Here is a 24,349-nt window from a genome sequence, read left to right as displayed (position 1 = left end):
TATATATATATATAAATAAATAAATAAAACTTGGGGGGAAAAAAGAACAAATGACAGAGCTAGAAACAGCCTTCAAAATACTGCAGGGGATTATTAAATTTTGAGCAGGGAGGTAAAGGTAAAAGAGCTGAAGGCACAGGCAGTATTTTCTGTACAGAGTAAGGAAGATGATCTTGACTAAAGTAGCTCAGATCCATTATCAAAAGAACAAGGGGAAAACATGGTTTAAGTCCCAAACAAGAAGCAGTTTAGTGCAAGTGACTTGGCAGACACCTCCTTCATTCACATGAGTAAAAGGAAGAGAAGTGAGAAGTAAAGCAGAATTAGATCTGTAAGATTCTGTTATTATAACTAGTGTTGATAAACATCCTATGGGGATCAATCTGTCTCTCTTCCTTGGATTTATGTAGATCTGAGATGTGCCGTTCATGAAAAAGCACACCATCCATGAGAACACAAATCTGTTTTTCAAATGACAAGTTTTATTTAACTGCAGCTGCAAAGTCTGTGTGTTTTCTGTCAACCCACCTTGTTATCCTCCAAATATTTTGGATTGCAAAGATTAAATTTAGCGCATCAGATTTTTAAAAGTGTTTTAATCTTGAACATCATTTAGAACTTATGATTTTAATGTTCTTGAACTTTAATCCTGGACCTTGTAACCCAGGTAGCTACTAATAACAGTGCTGGGATACTCGCAAATATTTAAAATTTAAATTTCTTTTAACAAATTATATTGTAGATGCAAGGTGTTTTTTTTAAAAAAAAAATTAAAACATGTTTGGATTTTATACCCGAAAATAGTGCTTCCTCCCAAGTAATGCATGATCATATCCAAAGGAAGATGCCCTCCCCACTTTACCGTTCTATAACTGGTGCCCAGAGTCACCGGGTGATATGGGCATCCTACAGAAATCAAGGAATAAATAAATGAAAGCAGAATCTAAAATGACCTAGTTGTACCATTAAAGGAGGAATTTCTAAAGCAGCAGAATCGACAGGGTTAGTTAGTCCTTACTGGATGACAAAACGTCACTAAAGATTTCTACCGTATTCATTACATTCATGTGTAAGAGTTGAGCATGCTAAAGGCTGATTCACTTGTGGGAGCAGATGGCAAATTAATGTTATAAAGTTCAATTAGGTATATTTGCCATCTTGAGTTATATAAAAAACAATAAAGGCATGCAATAAATAAACAAATAAAAATAAAAGTTCTGCATCCATGTATGATTCAACCAAATTGTAACTCTCTGCCCCATTTGCTTTAGAACAGGGGCGTCCAAACTTGGGAACTTTAAGACTTGTGGATTTCAACTTTCAGAATTCCCCAGCCAGCATGGCTGGCTGGGGAATTCTGGGAGTTGAAGTCCACAAGTCTTAAAGTTCCCAAGTTTGGACACTCCTGCTTTAGAACTACTACTTCTCTTTGCTTCATGGTCCAATGTCGCCCCCTGGTGATGAACTACTATTTTACAGATTGTTTTTTTTTTAAATCCAATGTGAAATTAGATAAAATATGTTGAGATGGAGGAATTTGTTTCTAACAACTATTAATACATCCCGTATCTCTCCAGACTTTCAGGCTGGGAATAGCTTCCCTCATCCAGTGAGATTACTCTGTGGGCCTCCCATTGACACCTTGGGGCCTACTGTGCTTGCTTGCCTACCAATGGTAACTCCTGTGACTCTTTCTCCAAGTTGCAGTTTGCTCTTTTTCACTTATTTTTCTTTGACTAGAAGCTAGAGTTAGAGAGTTGGAAAGAGGTGAGAACAAACAACTAACTGTGGCACAGTGATGGTTTTTTTTTTACTACCGGTTCGGGCACGCTCTTGTGCGCTCTCGTGCTTGACACTTCTGCACATGCACAGCTTCTGTGCATGCGCAGAAGCATCTGGGTGGGTGGGTGGAGCCTCCTCCTGCTGCTACTACCAGTTCGCCTGACCCGGACTGAACCAGCAGCAACTCACTTCTGCTTTGACAAGGTCTCAGTATCACTTCCCTCATATGAATTTTGGGGCTTTCTTGCATGCCTGATGGTGCCTACCTCTGACACCTCAAGTATGGGTACTTTAATAGCCTGCATGGGGCTGCTGTTGATCATGGCACAGTGGCTGCAGCTAAGTGATGTGACCTGGTTACAGAAAGGCTAATCATATACTGTAGCACTTATTCTTTGCAAGTTGTACCAGCTACCTAATTGCTTCTTGGCATATCTCAATGCTTTGTTGTTGACTTATAAGACCCAGCAAACTCACCCAGTTTGAGACGAAGAATTTGATGGAAAGCATCTTCTGATATGCACCAGTCCAGGCAAATTGTTTTTGAACGGGACTTGCTTATGATCATTTTATCTCAACGTAGGTTTATTCAGATGTGGCGCCCTGGGTATGAAACGTCCTATCTTTGGAGGAATGTCCAGTGTCTTCAATATTGTGATTCCACCAGTTACTTAAATAAATCTGCTTTTGATTTTCATTTGTGCTAATGCCGGTCTCGCTGCCAATTGTTTTATCTTTTGGTTTTCACTTTTGATACCTTGTATGTTGTTCTAAATTTGTCAATCTAATCACTGTTATTTTTCTATGGAATAACTTGAATATTGATTTCCAAACAATCCAGTTTATTCAGAGATAAATCCTGGTTATGTATTGTGCCTCCTTGTAACAACTTGACCGAGAAGCAAATTTTGCTGAATTCTATTGTCCCGCTTCTCTAAATTCTCTAAATCAAAATTCTGATTTGAAGGAAAAACTACTGCATGTATTAGAACACACGCTTGCACTTTATATTCGGACTTACTTTCAGACTTTAGAAAAAGTTCTTTATCTCATTGCTTCCTTCCAGTCCAGAAATTTACATGTCCTGACTTGGTAGCCCCACCCTCTTTCAAAATGGGTGAAAAGAAGACTCTCTTAGGACTACTGTATGTAAAGGTATGCATCTTCCTGGGCAGAGGTGGGTTTCACATAACTTTACCACGTTAGTTCACCACACACAGAAACTGTGAATGTGCAACTTCTGCACATGCACTTTGTTCTCTCTCACAGCTTGCAAGCATGCACAGGGCTTAGAAAACGTGGCTAAATAGGATGGCATAGCGCCAGGGCAGGTGGGCTGGTCCACCCATAGGTCGCCACTATCGGTTCTCCTGAACCGGTCCAAACTGGCTGAATACCACCACTGTTCCTGGAGGATTACCATAGCCTAAAATCCTCTTCAGAATGTTTCCCCGGTTGCTCTTTTATCCTGAGATACAGTCAATGGCTGCTAGGAGATTGACCATCAGTCGTACCTCTCTTAATTCCGGAATTCCTTCCCTAGAGACTGGTAACCAGACCGGTATCTGGTTCATTAGCTTTCTGATACCTGGTAATGAAGTGTCCTTTCTCCTTCAAGAGGAATGATGTTCCAGAAGTTGGGTGCCACATCAGAAAAGGCTTTTCTTTGGGGCCTTGGAAGCCAACGCACCTTAGTCAATGCCCCCAGCAATAAGCTTCTCCTGTCCGTTTGGATAGGTAGAAACAGTCAGAAAGAGATGTCTCAAAAGCTGAGGCTGTAATTTTATTACTTTTATTCTACTGCACCGAAAAGAGCTGAAAGTTAATGCTTCCCCTCTTTTCCTTTACCCTACTTCTTTCTCCCCTTTCTTTTCCTCCCCCACTTCCCTACTATCTTTATTTTCACTTGAATTCTATGTTGATAATTTCAATATATATATACACACACACATACACATGAAAGAGATGGCTTCATAAGTAATCTGGTTCTATGTTGTGGGGCTACCAGCACCTTGAAAGGAACTCAAAAGCACACTGGTATCACATGCGCCTATTAACAACCCATGGGACTGCATTCTATGCCATTGGAACAATCTGAATGCTCTTCAAGAGCAGCCCCATGTAGTGTGCATTGCAATAACCCAAGTAAGAGGTCACAAAATATGAGTAATTTCTTCTTCCATTAATAGATTTTTGCAGTAGTTTTAATAGAGTGTCCAGTGATTCGCAGGTGGTATAGTATGAATTTAGAAGTATGAAGTTACCTTGAAGTAAGATGGCAGCCTATAAATAAAATAAAATAAGATAAATAAATGTTGTTCGAAAATGTCTGAGCTACTGAGAAGAGATACATATTTGCTGATTACTGACTTGTGCAATAATCTTTTGACCACACTTCTCCTGTATCAAATAGACATTCCTATTATTTATCAGCTCTGCAATCATCTAATAGAAATATAAAAGATCAACCTGGCAGCACTATGCAGAATTTGGAAAAGTAGTTTCAACCATCAAAACTGAACCAGTTGTATCTTTCCTCTGCCTACAAAAATATTTCCAATATTCGGGGTTTGTTACCAAATGTTTTAAAATTGTTCTACATCTGCTCAACTGTTCTTACCCATCAGTTGAGATTTTACATATACCAAATTTTATGCTGAAACTGATAACTCACATTTTATGACAGTGAAGTTTAGAAAAGTAGCAGAATGTTAACAACACCCTCCATCCCAGTGGTCCAATTCAGTTGGTTCTATCCGGTTTGGACAAACCACTAGGGTGGTGGTGAGACGCTTTGCCACCCACTCAGACATCATCGAATCCTGTTTTTGACGGAGGTGACGTGTGCGTTCACATTTGTGAACCGGTAGCAAAGGTAAGTTGATGTACCCCACCCCATGCCTGATATTTAATATAAGAATAACAGTGTCATTCCAATAACGCGAGTTATTAGTATTATGCTGATGAAAGGCATCAAGTGAGACAACAGATGACTCTCTTTTTTCAGTTCACAGAACTCCAATTCTTTATTAATCACATCTTGCTCACAATGACATACAGGAAAATAGCACTAATGAAGAGTAGAATACGCAGGCAGCAATTTCCAGGAGAGTTTGGGATACCTTCAAGCTGGCAGCTGTTTCAGACAATATGTGTGTTGAGATTGGTGATATTATTTGACGCAAGCACCTTGGCTAGTTATCCTGACCGCTTCAGCCCTCATCATTTAGATAGTGTTTTAACAGTAGGCAGGACAGACTAACACTATAGAGCAGAAGTTAGTAGGATTAAGACCAGCTCACTGATTTGGGATGAAAAATAGCACACGGAATATCTTGCAGTGTTATGAAATCACAAAGCTTAAGGCTGGAATTCTGTCTGCAAAGATGCTCTAAACATCTTCACAGATTTTAGCAACTGGAGACAAGACAATATGCCTATTTCCCAAATGGATATTCTTCGGACGCTGTGGGATTACGAAACTTTGGGAACTGCAGTCTAGGAATTGTAGTGCCAACACAAGAGGGTGCACCAGGTTTTGAAAAGCTAGAGCAGTGTTTCTCAACTTTAAGGTGTGTCCACTAAGTCCCGCAATTTTCCAGCCAGCATTGCTGGGAGTTGAGGTCCACACATTGTCAAGTTGCCAGGTTTGAAAAACATTGGACTAGAGCCTTAGAAAATGAAACTGACTGCAGTTTTTATACCTATAAATTCCACAAATTTTTCTGGCAGTGAATCTGAAACTTGGGAATTTTGGAATCTGGCCAAATATGGTGGTTCACTCCCTGCTACATACAATGCCTTTTTAAAAAGTATCTATTTTGCTTCTTGTTGGGAAAATTCTTTTTTGCTTCTAAACTTAAGACATGCAGCTTTACTGAATACTGTTTTATACCACAATAAATCCTGATGTGTTCTAAAGGCTTTCTCCTTTAGATGCCTATGGGGGTTACATTTCCCTGACCCCCATGGAGCTGGTTTCTGTCCAGCACAGCTGTGTTTTCTCTATAGAAGAACACTGGGGTTGTAAATAAATTATGATTTCTTAATGTTCTATGACTTCATTTTTCTAGACCATTTAATCAAATAGGAATGCCTACCTGTAATTGGCTTATTGACTTAAGCTTATTGATTGCAAAGCTTTCCATGTTATTAAGTGATGACGCGACAGTAGCACCATAGACCTTCTGCTGACTTGGTTTTCCGTTAGAACGAGTATACAGTTTGGCATGGATTTTGCTGCAAAGAACTTCATAGCAAAGTTCTAACAAATTTAACTGAATGAAAACAGACAACATCAAAAGCCTGTTACAGGACGTGTAAAGATTATGAAATAACTTGCATAATGCAATACTTGTATTTTTTAACAAAAATGTAAGTATTTACAAAATAAGATCCAAGTTTTAATTTTAAACATCAAGCAAATCATTCTGCAAAGACTGCATTGTTTTAATTTTTTTGTTTCATTTTTATTGAGTTCTTGATTCATTTTTTTAAACCATGTCATACATTTCCTATACTAATATTTCATGATCTGTAATAATATAGGCAGGGGAGTTATCCGACTCCCTCTACTGCTGGGCTCAGCCAGACAGTTCCACCTGGAGCTCCTTGTTTCTGCGGACCTCTGCAGCATGCCTTTCCTGGGAATAAAGGGGCAAAATAGAGACAAGTTGAACATCTGCCTTCCTCTCTTTCTTCAGGAAGAATGTTAAATGGCAACAAGATTTGGCCATCAACTTTAGCTTGAATAAGGCTATAAAAGAAGCATTCTTAATGAAGCAGAACACAACTCTTGTTCTTTGATTCATGATAGCAGAAGAAGAGAAGAAGAGTTGGAAGGAACTTTGGAGACCTTGTAGTCCAGGATCTCCAACCTTGGAACTTTAAGGCAGCTTGTGGACTTCAATTCCAAGAGTTCCCCAGCCAGCAATTTTGGAATTTGGGGAGTTGAAGTCCACAAGTCTTAAAGTTGCCAAGGTTGGGGACCCCTCTTCTAGTCCAACTTCCTGCACAAGCAGGAAGTCCTATACCATTTCAGACAACAGATTGCAATGAAAAGGAAAAACAGAATTAAGGAGATTGCCTTCCTACCCTTTTCTTTCATGACAAGTGCTATTCTGAATCTGGTTTCTAATGTATTCTGCAGTCAATTTGAAATTGTTTTATTCACAAACTGAATGAAAGAAAAACTTAATAGAACAGTTTAGACTAGGCATCTAGTGCCCACTGGACTGCTGAAGACATGTGTACTGCAACTTCACAACACAAAACTATGCCTTGTGTGCCTGTCTCATGAGATAATAGAATAGATTAGATTAGAATAGAAAAGAATAGAACAGAATAGCAGAATTGGAAGGGACCTTGGAGGTCTTCTAATCCAACCTCTGCTTAGACAGGAAACCCTTTCACTTCAGACAAATGGTTATCCAACATCTTCTTAAAGACTTCCAGTGTTGGGGCATTCACAACTTCTGGAGGCAAGCTGTTCCACTGATTAATTGTTGTAACTGTCAGGAAATTTCTCCTTAGTTCTAAATTGCTTCTCTTCTTGATTAGTTTCCACCCATGCAGATGGGGTCTGTGTTGCCATGTGATAGTTGCTCATCCGCCCCACCCCTCTGCAGTTACCTAGGAGTTTGAATAAGCTTTTGTGTGTGAAAAGTCTATATTGTGTGAAATCATGTGCCCACGTCTTTCCCCAGAATTAGGAGTTAGCCAAACATTTTGGTAGATAAATGAACACATCATTTGTGCCAATAAATGTATACAGCTGCCCTATTCTGGTATTCACAGAAATGACTGAGAGCTAAAAGTAAGGAAAAGTACAAGATCTACAAATGAGACATCACTTCAATTCAGTCCTGAACCTAATGTACTTAGTGTGAATATGCTTGGAAATGTCCTGCAATCACACAACTGATTTATGAAAATTGCTAATCTGGAAGAAGCTTCCAAGCATATTCACTTTAATGTTAATAAAGGTTTGCTTCAAGCCAAATTCATGAAAGTCAAGGACAAAGTGTGTGCAATGAATACACACACACACACACACACACACACACACACACACACACACACGAATGAAACTAGTGTGCAGTTTTAGCACTCAGACATCCAAACAGGGCTAGGCTATATGAAGTATGTTGAAAGGCAAGAGAACCATAGGTGGGAGAATTATATTGCTTGCATGGTCTTACTTCTATGCCAGACAAAATCTGTCTATATTTGTGATCCCTTTTGTCCACCTGAAGGGGAAGGTTGACATATTTATGCATTTTAAAACACGAAGCTTTTCATATATTTCAGCTGTGCCTCGCCTGGTACTCTCCATATGTGCTCTATTTCAATTCCAAGATTTTTCAGGCTGAAAGCCAAAATACCTGAGAAGGTGACTGTCTGGGGAAGAGTGCATGGATTCATTAAGACATTATTCTGAATTCAGTATAGGAGAGGGATAAACCTCTTTATGCATCATATTGAATCAGCAGGGGGCTGGGTCAGAAGGGGGCCATGTCAGGGATGGGCTTCAAAAAATTTAGCAAGGGGGTTCTCTGCCTGGTTGCTGGGTGGGCATGGCTATGGTTCACGTGGTCTAGTCGGCCTCCTACACCACGGCACAGGGGGTGTTCACCCCCCCAGGCTCCAGACACTTACCTCAAGCCTCTGGGAGGGCGAAAGCGGCTTCCCCAAGCTCTGGAGGCCCACCCCTGGGTCACGTACAAGAAAGTGACAGGACATTGATTGAATAGTCAGAATGTTCACCCTCAGTTTTTTAAAAACCTGCTGGCAGGGGGTTTACTCCCACATTCACTTGAGCATAAATAAAAATCTTACCTAACTCGAACATTACTACTTAGACCTCCCTACTCAACATCTGAGGAGGACTCCTGACCCCTCCACACACACACACACACACACACACACACACACGGTGCTTTATCAGCTTTGTTAGGCTGAATCTCAGTTTACTTTTTGTATGTTGGTTTGCTCCCAGCTTGGTTACCTTCTCCTGAAGACGTTCAACAAGAGCAGCTAAGTTAGCTTCACGGTTTTCTTTGATCTGTTCCATTTTCAGTATCAGTTTTTCCTCTGCCATTTTGCTGAAGTTATTGTTCTCCTCCAAAGCCTTCTGAAGGACTTCTCGTTCATGTTCTCTCTTTTCTGCCAGTTGTTTCAGCACCTGGGCCTCCTGGGACTGTGTAAAGTTGAGAAATAAAAAAATGAGCCAGTCAATTATAAAAATATTGAAAGAGAATAGATTCAGTATATGTCTAATGTTCAGAGACAAAGAATGACTAATTTGCCAAAGTAAAAAATTAGGCAAGTACAAATTCTCATTCCTGTGTCTTCTTTGGACCATAAGAACGGGGAGGGGAAGATTAAACAGTTTTTTCCTTTACATTTGGGACCTCTCAAAAAGATCTGGACTGAATATAAAACTGATACAATCTCTTGTGGTAAATTTGCAGAATACAGAATAACAACGTTGGAAGGGATCATGGAGGTCTTCTAGTACAACCCCCTGCTCGAGCATGAGACCCTATACCATTCTGGACAAATGGCTGTCCACTGTCTTCTTAAAAACCTCCAGTGATCCACAACTTCTGAAGGCAAGCTGTTCCACTAATAATTTTTTCTGTTAGGAAATTTCCCCTTAATTCTATATTGGATCTCTCCTTGATAATCTTCCATCTCTTCTTGTCCTACCTTCAGGTGCTTTGGGGAATAGGAAAACCCTTTTCTTCTTTGTGCCAAATATTAGAAGACTGCTATAATTCATTGAGTTTGAGTTAGATATATCAGCAAACCAGCAAAAAAGTAATACCTTTCATAGAACTTTCTTAAATAGAAAGTTTATCTTAAATAGAATTTCCCTACCACAAAAGTGTGTGGGTAACAACCAGTAGTATTTCTCAAAAGTAGCAAAATTCAGTGACATCCCTCCCACCTCAACAGTGAAAGTAAACGTGAGCAATAGCAATTGGCACAAGGACAAATTAGAAGGAAGTTGGAAGGATAATGCATTTTAGGAGTCCTTGGTGTTCTCCGAGCTTGGTTGTTTTCTTGCATTTCATTACACAAACTATGTAACACCATCAATACTAGTAGGGAGTGGGGTTTGCTTTCATTTTATATTCTAGTGGCATGCCCTATCAGTATTGTTGGGAATGGATTTGATGGTTCTTTAGTTGATCTGTTGATTGGACTTAACCATAGTTTCAGCTGGGGAACTGTGACCATACTAGGTCAAGTCCAAAAATGCTAAAGAATTCATGGAAGCCTGGCAGTCTGACAAATCATGACAAATGATATTTATATATTTGTATTTATATTTGTATTTAATACTTGTTATTTGTTGTATGGACTGTACACCGCCCCGAGTCCTTTTTGGGAGAGGGGGCGGTCTAGAAATGCGAAGAAAATAAAATAAAATAAATAAATAAAATCATGATTGCAGAAAATACGTCTTCGGCAACAGAGTGGTCAACGCCTGGAATGCTCTACCTGACTCCATTGTTACATCATCTAACCCTCACAGCTTCAACCTTACCGTGGACTTCACCCCATTCCTAAGAGGTCCGTAAAGGGGGCGTGCATAAGCGCACCAGCATGCCTACCATCCCTGTGGTACTGTCCGCATTTACTTGCATTCATTTCCTCTGTTTATGTCCATGTTTATACTTATATCTTGTTTATAACTGTTATCTTGTTTATGTTCAACAAACTAAAAATAAATAAAATAAATAAATCAGACATCAACAGGCAAATCGACACAAACAACATCTATATACCATTCAAAAGAGACAATCAACAAATCAAAGGGGAAGCAAAATGATAAAAACACCTCCTTCACCAGCAATCAACAACTAAATGAGCAGAGATTAACACCAAGATTAACATTAGATCAACAATCAAGAAGCAAACAATGCCCCAAAGGAACTGCCAGACAAGTAACAATAAACAGCCCAACCAGAGAACCACCAAGACTATTCCCACCAACTCTGACAAGGCAAGTCACTAGACTAGAATATAAAATGAGAGCAAACCCCACTCCCCATTAAACTGATGATGTTACTTGGCTTGAGTAATGAAACATCTGCAAGAAAGCAACCAAGCTCAGACAGCACCAAGGACCCCTCATTTCAACCACAAACTACAAATATTCTCCATTATCCACACCCTTTTAGGCTTTATCCCAGAACAAATAAAGCCAAAATTGTTTGTCCTACCCGGTGGCTACAAAGTAGTATTGAGAAAAAGTTTTCGGGGTGTGTTAAAATTTGGAGAGACCAAAGTTAGACGAGGAAAGGAGTGGTATGGCAAATGCTACATGGTTATACACCATCATCAAAATTACTTTCCATAAATATTATTTATCCTGAATAAATTACTGTTTATTCTCAGATGACTATGTATAGAACAATGGTTTATGTCAAATCAAACACTTTTATTAAAATCATAGATCAGAAAATATGATTTATGTCTGAAATATGAAATAACTGTTATGAAAACAGTTAAAAAGGGAGAAAAAGGAGAATTTAACAACCCTAGATGATAAATGGCTAGAGAACGAGGAGCATAATTGGATTCTCAATTATATAATTTGCTATTGACACTTGTGCATGAGGCTGACACTACTGATTAATAAACACTAATGTAATTACTAGGGGGAGGTTTAATTCTAAGGCTGTGTGAAATCAATTAACAAGTTTAAAGCTATTTTCTTTGATAAGATGTTTCTGTGGGTTTTTGCTAGTTTAATTCTGTCCTACAATTTCAGTAACCTGGTCATGTTTCTAAACTACAGGCAGATGTAATAAAGAACATGTTTCTGGTAATCTGTTGATTTTTTTATTTTATTTGTGAAGTACAAGTCAGAAAAACTTGTATCTATGTGATTAGCAATCCTGTTTCTTAACACTGAAACTCAGGTATTTGGCTGATCTTAAGTTACAATTTCTTACATTTTCAAACATGGATCTCATTGTACACATCTTAAATGAAACAGATGTAGATTCAGTTCTGAACACTCAAGGACGAGCTTTAAGATGCAATTTTTCACATCAGTTCAATAACACACATGTGTTATAGATTGCAAATGTAACTTTAAAATAGCAATAGCAATAGACATATACCGCTCCACAGTGCTTTACAGCCCTCTTTAAGCGGTTTACAGAGTTAGCCTATTTCCCCCAACAGTCCTCATTTTACCGACCTCAGAAAGATGGAAGGCTGAGTCAACCTTGAGTCTGGTGAGTTTCGAACTGCTAAATTGCAGTCAGCTGACAGCAGGGGTGGGTTTCAAATTTTTTTTAGAACCTCTTCTGTAGGTGTGGCCTAATTTGTGGGACTGTCTTGCCAGCCGTGGGAGTGGCTTGCCAGCCATGTGACTGGATGGGCGTGGCTAACTTGTAAAAAGTGGTAAGACTCACTTAACAATGCTCTTGCTTAGCAGCCAAAATGTTGGCTCAGAAACTCTGGCATTTGAAGCACGCAAGTCTTAAAGCTGTCGTTACAAGACCCTTGCACCCCTAACCCTTTAGAAAAAAAAAACCCCAGGGATGTTCAAACTTGACAGCTTTAAGACTTGTGGACTTCAACTCCCAGAATTTTTCCTCTCGCTCTTCATCTTCATTATGTGCAGACGGGCTGGAGGAGAGAGCTGGAACCGGTTCTAAATGGCACTGTAGATTTGTGGAACCCCTTCTATAGAAGAGGTTAGAACTGGCAGGAACCCACCCCTGGCCGACAGTCAACAGAAGTAGCCTGCAGTACTGCTTTCTAACCACTGCACTGGCTCTTATTATAAAATAACCCAAGAAATAGCACCATGCATCCACTCTATTGTATATATGGTTAGATACCCTTCTCCTTTCTTCTGCAGCTTCCAGCTTTTTCTGGATCTCTCCAAGGGACACATCTTTCTTCTTTGGAGAGGCTACAGTTCGTGGTGCTTCAGAGACAGGAGATGGCGGCTTTAAGATGAGTTCAAAAGCTTGGCCAGAGGCACGTTTGTTGATATGTTTGACTTCCATATCTGTGAAGGTAAAGTTAAAATATCTAATTCAAATGGTATATCAATAATAGATAATTTGTGGAAGTATAATGACCAGAGGTGGTATTCAGCTAGTTCTGACGAACTGGTAATGGAAATTTTGAGTAGTTCGGAGAACCAGCAAATACCACCTGACTGGCCCCACCCTCATCTATTCGCTGTCTCCTGAGTCCCAGCAGATCAGAGTCCCATCTGATCGGCTGGATCTTCTTTTGTTGCCCTGCACGGAATGGAGCTGGAAAGCAGGTTAGTGGGGTGGGGAGGGAATGGGAATTTTACAGTATCCTTCCCCCAGGAGTGGGGTGGAAATGGGGATTTTGCAGTATCATTCCCCTGACATGCCCACCAAACCACACCCACCAAGCCATGCCCATCACAGGTAATGACCATAACTAAGCAATATAGGTAATTTTCACTAAAATAGATGCTAGAGAAAAAGCAGTACACTATACAGATGGCTTATATTAATAACATAATTTTATTTTGGGCTTGGAAGGATGTACTTTGATTGCTTAGGAGCCACAAAAAGAAATTGATACTACTAGTTTTAAATCAGTGTAATAGGCTGAATTTTTTGGGTGGGGGAAAGAGTTAAAGTATAAAATTGGTATCCTTGCAGGAGTTTAACCCACCCATTCAGTCACTTAAACCTCTCAAAATGAGAGAGAATTGCCAAGAATCTTAATTTATCTCAAACCCATTAAGTAAAAATCAAAATAAAAGGATTATTGGGACTCTAAGGAATGCAAATAGGTCTTTGATTACTACAGTAATGAAATCAGTGATAAAATATACATCTTTTAGTTCCTGAATTAATGTTTTAGGAATAAGTCACATTATACCCTCTGATTTCCTAATATAACATGGTATTATTAAGAAAAAAGAAATGTTAAAGCTTTTCATACTTTAATGAGACTAATAATATAACATTTTGAATATGCATTAAGAATATATTTTCCATCTCTGGAAATTGCATGATCAGTTATGATGGCAACTAATGTAATAATTAGTAGATTATAGACATTTTGCAATTATAGTAAAAACGAATACTTCTCTAAATGAATATAAGCTATCTTGCTTTACTGAATGTAATGTATTTAATATATTTATATATCATGATTTAGTTGAATGGCAATAATATTAAAATATTAATTTTAATAATAATATTAAAGTTCTCTTAGGACAAGTGTTAGCAACCTTAAAGAGCCACAAAAATCCTAACAAGAAGTCCCCCATTCAATTCTGGAGCCAACCAGAAGTCTGGTTCCCCCACCATAGAGTCTTCTCCTAGAGCGTTATCTGTTCTCCTCTACCTGTCCTAACTGAAAGCCCTATCAGTTGTAGAGCTGTAGACCAGAAAACCTGCCCCTTGCCATAGAGTGTCTTCCTGGTGCGTCGTGCTTCCCCCTCCCCTCAAAATTGTGGCACCGACCGGCAACTGGGAGCCACAGCAGGGAGATGAAAGAGCCACATGCGGCTCTAGAGGCCAACCCCTGTCTTAGGACAAATGGTCAGTATTATAACTCCTGTTATAATACTGTCAGAGGTATCTCTACTGGCTTCCTCTATCAAGCTCCCTGTTCCTTTGATTCTAAACCCAACAATTAAATAGAAAATTAATGTACTGAAAAGCAAAGTCTGCTTTTAGCATACTTTTTACTTACAACAAGATCTCTGAATGGTGAATGGGTACTGACCAGTTCTTTGTAAAATATTTCTATTTGCAAAGATACACCAGAGGATAAGAACATGTGAATGATCAGAAGCTGTTTTTCTATTAAGTGGAATTTTATAATCATAACATGGCAGTCATTTTGTGACATGCTCTCAATTTCCAAACATGATCATAGTTTGCCATACAATCAGGTGTCAAATCAATCTTTCCAACATGGTGCTTTCTAATATATTTGACTTCAGAATTTATAACCTTGTGTTGTTTTGCAGCATGGGAAGAGAAGTCAACTTATCTTGTAGGTTCCAGGTTGGAAATCATTGTTAAATAACAAAACAAGAGGAAAATGTGCATCTCCCATGGAAGAACACATAACATTTCACTAAGGAAAACAATTGCTGCTGAAAACTACTTACCATCATATGTGTATATATTAATGTTGCGAGATTCTGGGTAAAAACAGGAGCAGATCAAAGAAAGCATGGACAGCTCCTTCATCTTTTCTTTATAAGCTGAAAGGGAAGAGAATGGATTAGTCCTTTCATCTTTTCTGTTTACAGGATGTTTTGATTTAATTAATTAATCTGCTCAGACTCCAGGCAGTGAACTTAGATGACAAATTTTAAGTCTGGTACCTTTGTGAATTAATTGCTACTTGATAAAAGTATGACTTTAAAAAAGGCTTCTTTATCGTTGAAGTATGCAAGAATAGAATAGAATAGGATAGGATAGGACAACTTTATTGTCACTTTGTAGACTAATCAGCATATATTAAAATGAAATTTCATTGCATATAGCTCTCGGACTCACCACCTGAATATACACCACATAACCATGACAAATACATAAATAAATGAATAAATAAATATATAAATACATGCACACATGCATAATACACACATAATGATGCATATACCCACATATATTATTTTACACTGAGAAACAACACAGTCTAGTTTGGATGTATACATGCACATGGCAAGAAAAATGAATCTTGCGTGTTTACCAGACAGATGGCCATATCTGCTCTTTTTGCTACATTCCCACACACACATCCTCATTTCAAGCCCGCAGCAGTAAACAAGGGTAAATCTTTCTTTTGTAGGTTCACCTCTACCATTACCGACATTAAGTTCTCCAGCTAGCAAATATTGTGATGGAAGGAAGCCAATAACTGCAACAAAGCCTTGGATCTCTGTGCTGCAACTGTTTGCCATATTATCTCTCTTGAGTCTTCCAAACTAGTGTCAAAAGTGCCCTGAGCTACCCTGGTTGCCAGCTTTAAAGGAATTTCAGAGGAAGAGAGGCCTTTTGGCCTTTCACTCAGACAGGTGACTTGACTGGCTCAGTCAAGTCACCTGTCATAATGTTGTTTTACATTTGAGACGACAAGCTGCTAATATTTCTGGAGACAGGAGAGAGAAAACAGAAGACTTCAATTGACCCACACAAACAGAAAGCTTCTGGTGGACTAAGGGAATTAAGCCTTACTTCAGCCTCACTCTCTCCCACACGTTTCTCTGAAGCCATATTTCTATAGCTGTCTACTGAGAACACAGGAAGAAATGAAATACCTCATGATTATTAAAAAGTAGCTTATGCACATGAAGTTATCTTCCCAGATGAGAAGTGGCTTCCAGCTCTTCACTACCTATTTTGTGGAACATGAAATTACACCCACATCATATCTGCATGTAGCCAGGCACAAGTAATATGCTTTGTTTGATATGCAAATAATTACATTGGGTATGTATTTCTGATTAATTTTTTTTTTGAGAGAATTTTATCACTCCTTCTTGCTGTATGAGAAAGTGTTTCAGAAATTCCTCTCAGCTATAACATGGAGAAGTTCAAATACATGCTCAGTTACACATATAAATACATTAATAATTATTGTGGCACCAGAGATATAAAAAAATGGGTGTACAACCCCCCTCAAAGCTCTTCTGCCTTGCACTAATAATATATCAGCTTCTGCACACTCTGTCTTGTGATATCTATGGACAGTATATAGCGGTGATGGATAACTTTTTCGGTACCGAGTACAGAAAACAAGCACCCAAATGCTGGATCCCAGAAGAGAGCAGCTGGCTAGTGTGCATGCATGCGGCGGCGGCCAACTGTTCTTTCAGATTCCGTTGCATGCATGCGCACCAGACCCTGAAAGAGCAGCTGGCGACAACTCCCTTGCCCACAGAGAGGGTTCTGTGCATGCTATAGGTTCATCATCACAGGTATAAAGGCATCACTTTGGTTGTTTGAAGTATGTGTTGGTTATAAAATAAATAGTTGATTTGGCAGAAAAGGATACGTTTCATTCTTGCTTCGGTTCTGTTCAGCTATGTTATCCTCCTTACTATTTCCAACTTTGGTTTCCAAGTCTCCAAGGTTTGGCACATCTTGCTTGCATATTTTGTTGGTTTCAGATTGAAGTTAACTACAAAATTATCAACTTGTTCTTTTTCATCACTGTTTGGAGCATAAACTTGGATAATTGCCAAATGACAGGATTCTCCATGAGGTAAAAATTGTGTTTGTTGGTCATTAACTGTACTGTAGCCTAGTACTGTCCTTGCTAGATTCTTTATGACTATGAAAAACAGCACCATTTCTTTTCTTTTTTTTGTCTTTAGTTGTAAACAGCATAATCCTCTGGCTGAACATGGCCAATTCAACAGCACTGCAATTCTCCGATGCCTAAAACGCTAATTTCATTCATTTATCTTCCATTGAGTTTTGCCATGTTTATTTCATCTTCCATCTGCATTTATATGTTTGCATCTTTAAATTGTGTTTTCTTGTATGGACACCTCAGTAGCAGGATATCCTGATTTTAATTAGCCACATCTTAAACACTATTAGTGTCCCAAAAGATCTTAACATTTTTCCTCAGTAGCATACTGAGTGCCATCCAAAACAGTATGAAATGAAGTCTTTGCCATTGTTACTAAATTCACCACCCATGTCTGGCTTAATTTGTTTTAATTTTTAATAATATTTTAATTATTAAAATATAGGAAAAAATATAGGAGGCACTAGAGGGGGGGCCTGCTACCTATTTTCAATCTACTAGTTTTAATTTTTAATAATATTTTAATTATTAAAATATAGGAGAAAATATAGGAGGCACTAGAGGGGGGGCTGCTACCTATTTTCAATCTACTAGTTTACAGAATATGGCTCACTTGAAAAGTTTCCATCTAGTGTGAGTGAGAAAAAATTGTTTTCCTACTGGAGAAGATTGTTTTCTCAGTGACTGAGTTCATTGAATGGTTTCATTAGAAGAAGTCTGATAATGCTCACATTCTTTTATGCAAAGGAACGAAATCTATGCTCATTTGAAAGATGCATTATTTATTTGTTTTCTTTATTAATCATATTTGCTATTCAGAGATGCATGATAGCTCAGATTTTCTAAAGAGGTCTGATTATATCTTCTTCCACAATTAGCACTAGTTGAGAAGGTTGCATAATTCATGAGGCGATGGATGTATTAATTTGTATACATTTACTAACCCAAATAAAAGTTTCAGAGAGAAAGCCCACCCCCACAATAATTGGACCTAAATGTTTGCAAGTTTTTTTAAATTATTGTTATCAAGAAGCGTCTTTCATTAATTCCAGATACCTTGTGCTCACTATTGCACATTTACTTTGTGATAAAACCACAAACAAACAAACAGACTGCTGAAACCAAATCAGGGGTGCTTACATCCCAATGGCTGCTGTAGGACAGTGGCTGTACGAACTGTTGCAGACCAAATCTAGTATCCAACAAGACACCCCTTTATCTACCAGTCAGAAAATGGAACATAAAGCAGAACTGCTACTGTCAAATAGCCTGATCATCTATTTTAAGAACTCAAGATATCATGCAAACACAATGAGCAGCAAATGCAGACCTGGGCTACAGCTGCCAGCCAGTTGGATTGGCCCCTGTAAATTGACTTATTTTCCATGTTTAGGATACTTCATCTAAAACTGGGACTAACCCAGAAAAACCAAAATGTCTAGTCTATTAAATATTCACACAAAACCAACAGAAATGGAAGATATGGGATTTAGTGCTCTACAACATGAGAACTGGTCTGTATTTCTGTTTTTCCCATAGTCGCTTGAGATTTTGCACAGTTGCTACAGATAGACAATTAAAGTTCTGCTCAAGTGCATCTATGGAATAGTCAAAAAGTCAAGATGGTGGTTGCAACGACACAATCAAACCTTACTCCTTTCATATATGCATCAATATGCCATGCCCATAAAAAGGCCCATGTTGCTGTGACTGCTTGCTTCTATGTTTTGATTCTTCCTTGGTGGATGAGCCTGTTTCTAGTGCTACAAAAATTGAGTGCTACAGAACTTTTTCCAGATCTTCAGAGGATAGGTTGGCTGCAATTACACTAGTTCAGCCACTTCATAAGATCAGCTGAGCCTCTAGAAGTCTTATGGTCATAAATTGTTTGTTCTATTTCTTGTTTGGCCAGCAAAATTATATTCATTTCTCCCCACCACCACACTTATTTTAAGTAATGAATTAGATTGTACATTTAAACAAAAATACATGCATTAAATCCATAGACTTAAATGTCTATCATGCCATTCCTTTTACAATGTTATGCAAAATGAAGGAAAGGAAAGGAGAGGAGAGGAAAGGAAAGAGCTATTCTCTAGACTTCTCCATATCTTTTTGTCCTTTTAAAGCTTCTGTGCTAACATTCATAATCTCATTCATACATTCCCTTTTATTCTTTAGATTTCTCACTTTCTTTTTGAGTATAGCACTTAGCATAGCACTTAGACTTACCATATATACCACTTCATATTGCCCCCAACAATCTGGGTTCTCATTTTTACCCACCTCGGAAGGATGGAAGGTTGGGTCAACCTTGAGCCTAGTGAGATTTGAACTACCAAACTGCAGCAGTGAGCAGATGTAGTCTGCAGTACTGCATTGAAACCACTATGCCACCACTGCTCTTATCATGTGAACTCAATTCAAACATGACTTTTCCTATCTTCTGCTTCCTCTTGACACAATCACTGTTATTTCACATATTTGTCTTGGGATTTATTCTCTCCATATAATCAAACTGCCTTAGTGTGCCCCTTTCCTTAACCATCCATTCATTCTTGATCCAATCTCTACTTATGTTACTATACATACTTCTTAAGTACCTCATTACCACATTATTCAATTTATATGCCATCCAACATTCTTATCTTTCAAAATTGGGGAGAAGCACATTTTTGCACTCAGCTTCCCCCTTTCTCTTTTCCACAATCATTCATTCTTCACACAGACCATATACAAACAGTAGCTTTCCCCAGCATCTTAAAATGTCCTCCTCTTATTTCCCAAAATTCTACCAAGGTGATATCATCATCATCATCATCATCCTTCTCCTCCTCCTCTAGTTTTTAACCACTAAAATTGTTCAGTTCATGTTTTTGTCAAATACAACTACATTAATTTTCAGATCCATGCTCATCAGTGCATCAAGCAATCTAACATTTGTTGCAAATTATTTAGATTTTCAGTCAATAGCACACCATCATCTGCATACAAATGTACATGAACATTCACATCCCCAGACTAAATATTATTCACACTTATGTTTTATTTTTTATCCTACATATGTGTTATCATGCTCAGAATTATTCTAAAACAAATTTATGTTATCATATGCTTTCTCCTTCTAACAAGTCCTCAATTTAATTTAGTCTCAAATCATTTAATCACCTTCATTTTAAATTACTGTGATTCTTCTGGAGGGCTCTAGTTCAGTCCTCTTTACCCAGTTCCAGGATATTTTAAAACTATATTTCAGAATTATTCTGTTTTATTTAATCTTAACCACCCCCTTCTGTCTTTAATTATATGCTATGTATCCATCTTTTACTTTCTATGCATTTTATGAAGTACCTTTCTTTCCATCCTCTTTCTTCTCAAAAATTATTCTATATCATTTTTTCTTAACCTCAACCTCTTTCAACTGTTCCTTCCCCCAAGCATCTTTTTCTCATTAGTGTGACTCTGCACACCTCTGTGGCATTCTATAACATAATTCTTCTCTTTTTGTTCCAAATGCTTCTGCACCCTTCTTGCTTATATTCATGTATCATTCTTTCTGTTGAAGGATTAATCTGTCTTTTAATATTGCTTTCATAAAGGCTTCATATCTAATCATTCAGCAATCATGCTACTTTCACATTAATTTCTTTCACTAGTTTGTTTAGTTCCATATCTATTTTTTTCAATTCACTTTTGGCTCTATCCAAAATGAATCTCATATCATCCTTTTTTCAGCACGGTTCTCTTATCTTTTATCATAAAAATATTAATCAGTTTTGCTTTTTGATTAATTTCTTTGCCATCTCTGTATATGAATAAAATTATACTTATCTGAAACAAACATTCTTTATTTTTTAAGCAGATACTCACTAAGTAGTCCACATTCTCCTTCATTCTTGGGTCTCTGAATATCCATTTTTTTTGTCTTCTCTCATTTTATCCTCACCAATTTAACAGAATATTTCCCCAGATCACATTTATTCAGAATGTTGCAGTTCTTTGTCTATTATATCATTCACTGAACATAACATGCTTGCCACCAACCTATAGATTTCTATTTTGATATGCATGCGGAAAAACTCATGACTCTGATTCAGATATTCGGACATCCATGTTAGCTCTTAGAATTAAATCTACACTGGCACATCTTTTCATGGATTCATAATCCAATCTTCTTTCAGCTCTATTGTATTTCCTTTCTTTCTTTTAGTTTACCAAACTTAAACATATTTTTATTTCTTTAATTTCATTCAATTAATTCATAGTGTCTCTCATTTATTCTTCATAATTGTAAGTTGTATTCTTGATATCAGATTGGCCATAAATATTGATCTGAGGAGTTCTTGGTGCTCACTGAATGTGGTCATTTTCTTACATATGTTTCATTACCTAAACTTGGTAATATCTTCAGTGCTAGTCTAGTAACATAATCTGCAAGGACCCTTCATTTCAGTCTTGAACTACAAATATTCTCCTTTATTGGGAAATATTGATCTCTGCAGTTATCTTGACTTTGGTCAATGGAGGCTTTTGGATAATTGAATCTTTCACATTATCGCTTTCTGTGATAAAAGTTGTAGATTAGGTTATCAGATGTACCTGCATCATATGAAGTATTCTCTGCTAACAGTAAGGACAACACCAGTCATGGGGCAATATTTCACAAACATAACTAAAATCTAGATTTACACCAAGCATACTTTTCTTGCAGTAGTACAAAAATAATTTCATGGACTGTTCAGTTAACGTGTAACCATTCGATTCTCTGGGCTTCTTCCCACCAAATAGCTCATGAAGCACAGATAAGTCTACATGTTATCACCTATCCAGGCTAAGAAAAAGGAAAATCAAGAAAAAGTATATAAGTATCAAATATAAAAACAATCAATTCATTAAAGAAAATGAATATATAATCAATTACATTGATTTTTCCTTCAAACAAGAATATTAAAATATTCTTCAAGAGATTCTGGTCTGGTATCTTTTAAATGTATATATACAGAGTTTAATCTAAGAGATACGTAAACAAATGACATCAGTGATGATTATAACATCAATCTTTTAAAGTAAAATTTAAAAAAGCCATCATTGGCCTTTGATTTTTCAATGATCTAGTCTGTTTCTTCCTCTGCTTCTATTGTATTAGTTTGTTTTATTGTTGTCCTTTAGGCAACCTTTCCATATGTGTTTGCATTCCAGATGAATGTTCTGCTTTGTGAGACACCACAAAGGAAACAACGAGATTGAATTCTTATGAAGCATGAAATGCAGGCCACTGAAAGGTTGCATTTCTTTTAGCCTCCCATAAATGTATTTACATTGATCTTTCAATGATTTCATTACCAAGAGCAGTCTCATAAAGTTTGAAGGTTAAGTGATCTGGCTATGCAGGGTGCTTTTAGTTTTATTCTAAGCATGCTGGCAGTTTATAGCCTGTTTTCTCTTTCATTGTTGAAGAGCCTGTTAGGGGTATTCATTAAGTTAATAAGGTTGGATTCAGCTGACCCTCTTTTAAAAGCAACAAAAAGACAAAGAGATAAGTACAATGGCCACAAACATATGTATGTATTGGGTTCTACCTTCTTTCTAAAATTTGCCTAAAATCTAAAAGAAAAATAGGCATTCTATTGATGGGTAAGGATAAATAATTCTTCATTGTTTGTTGATTTAAAAAAACCTTCAGCAATGTCAAACAGAGAGGAAAGTTAACAAGGCAAAATAGAGGCTGATTGCACAGGAATATTAAGAAAGTAAAGTTTAGGTCCGTGACCATGAAATTGAAGCCCCACTTTTTCTTTACGTCTACCATGCATATTGAAAAGTGACAGGGCTTTGATCATATGGTAATTTTTTTTGATACTCCATTACACAGATTTTATTTATTTAGTTTGTCAAACATGTAGAAGATAACAGGTATAAGTATAAACATCGACATGAACACAGGAAATGGGTACAAATAAATGGGGACAATAGGACAGGAATGGTAGGCTCGCTGGTGCACTTATGCATGCCCCCTTACAGACCTCTTAGAAAAGGGGTGAGGTCCACGCTAGACAGTTTAAAGTTAAAGTTATGGGGGTCTGAAGGTGTAACAACGGAGTCGTGTAGTGCATTCCAGGCATTGACCACTCTGTTGCTGAAGTCATATTTTCTGCAATCGAGTTTGGAGCAGTTTAACTTGAGTTTGTATCTTTTGTTTACCTGTGTATATTATTGCTGTTGAAGCTGAAGCAGTCATTGACAGGTAGGATGCTGTAGCGGATAATTTTGTGTACTACGCTTAGGTCAGACCTCAGTTGGCATAGTTCTAAGTTGTCCAAGCCAGAAATTTCATGGTGGCATGAGGTATTCTATTGTGAGCAGTGGAAATATCTCTGGACTCGCTCAATTGTATTAATGTCCCACATACAGTGTGAATTCCAGGCAGATGAGCTATATTCGAGAATAGGTCTGGCAAAAGTTTTGTTTGCTATAGTTTGCAGTATAATGTTACCAGAGAAGAAGCTTTGCAAAATTAGGTTAACAACTCTTAATGCTTATTTGGGAATGCTGTTTCAGTGAGCTCTGGGGCTTAGATAAGATGTCCCTAGTCTATCTAATGTTGTCTTCTTGCATTCATGTGTTCTCAAACTTCACATGCCTGACAGTTCTAAGGGATGAATACGTTTCAAAGAAATGTCTTGTCTTTAATTCCAAATAAGTGTCTGGAACAAAGAATTCTTTTTTTTTCTATATGCAGTATGTATAATGAATATGTATCTATGTTCCCATGAAAGATTCTATTGAAGAAGAAAATAGTTCCTCATTTTTAAATTTTAATGATTCAAGTTTCTTACAAATTAAGGGCTTTAAATATTTATTACCCTGTTCAATCCCACCCTCTTTCAAAAATTCAGTAATGTACATATTTATGAATCTTGTCTTTTCTGTGAAAGAAATTAGTCTAAAAAACATTGATTACTGCAGGACCACCTACTGTCTTTGGGTTAAGTCTGGATGGAAGTGCTTTAACTGATCCTGGTATTTTAAGTTATTGAAAAGCAATAATTCAGGTGGTGACCAAAGATCCTGGTATATTAGCATCAACTCTGTTGTCTTCCAACAAGACTCTGACAGCCTCTAAGCCAGTGGTTCTCAACCTGTGGGTCGGGACCCCTTTGGGGGTTGAATGACCCTTTCATAGGGGTCGCCTAAGACCATCGGAAAACACATATTTTCGATGGTCTTAGGAACCGAGATACCAATTTGATGGTTGGGGGTCACC

At 37.7% G+C, this 24,349-nt stretch overlaps 1 protein-coding gene across 1 annotated transcript in view; it reads right to left on the bottom strand.

The window, feature by feature from the left end:
• Window positions 1-4,793: 4,793 nt before the first annotated feature.
• STMN2 (stathmin 2) overlaps window positions 4,794-24,349 on the bottom strand; it is a 34,568-nt gene continuing 15,012 nt past the window's right edge. The window contains exons 2-5 of the mRNA XM_081950826.1: window positions 14,930-15,025; window positions 12,651-12,823; window positions 8,789-8,980; window positions 4,794-6,425 (exon numbers count right to left, since the gene is read on the bottom strand). Of these exons, the coding sequence (XP_081806952.1) occupies window positions 6,366-6,425; window positions 8,789-8,980; window positions 12,651-12,823; window positions 14,930-15,025 (521 nt within the window). The 3' untranslated portion in view covers window positions 4,794-6,365. The remainder of the gene's footprint in view (window positions 6,426-8,788; window positions 8,981-12,650; window positions 12,824-14,929; window positions 15,026-24,349) is intronic.

This window comes from Natrix helvetica (assembly GCF_964273705.1).
Source record: "Natrix helvetica genome assembly, chromosome: 4".
Taxonomy (NCBI): Eukaryota; Metazoa; Chordata; class Lepidosauria; order Squamata; family Natricidae; genus Natrix; species Natrix helvetica.
This window is presented reverse-complemented; position numbering and strand designations above follow the sequence as displayed.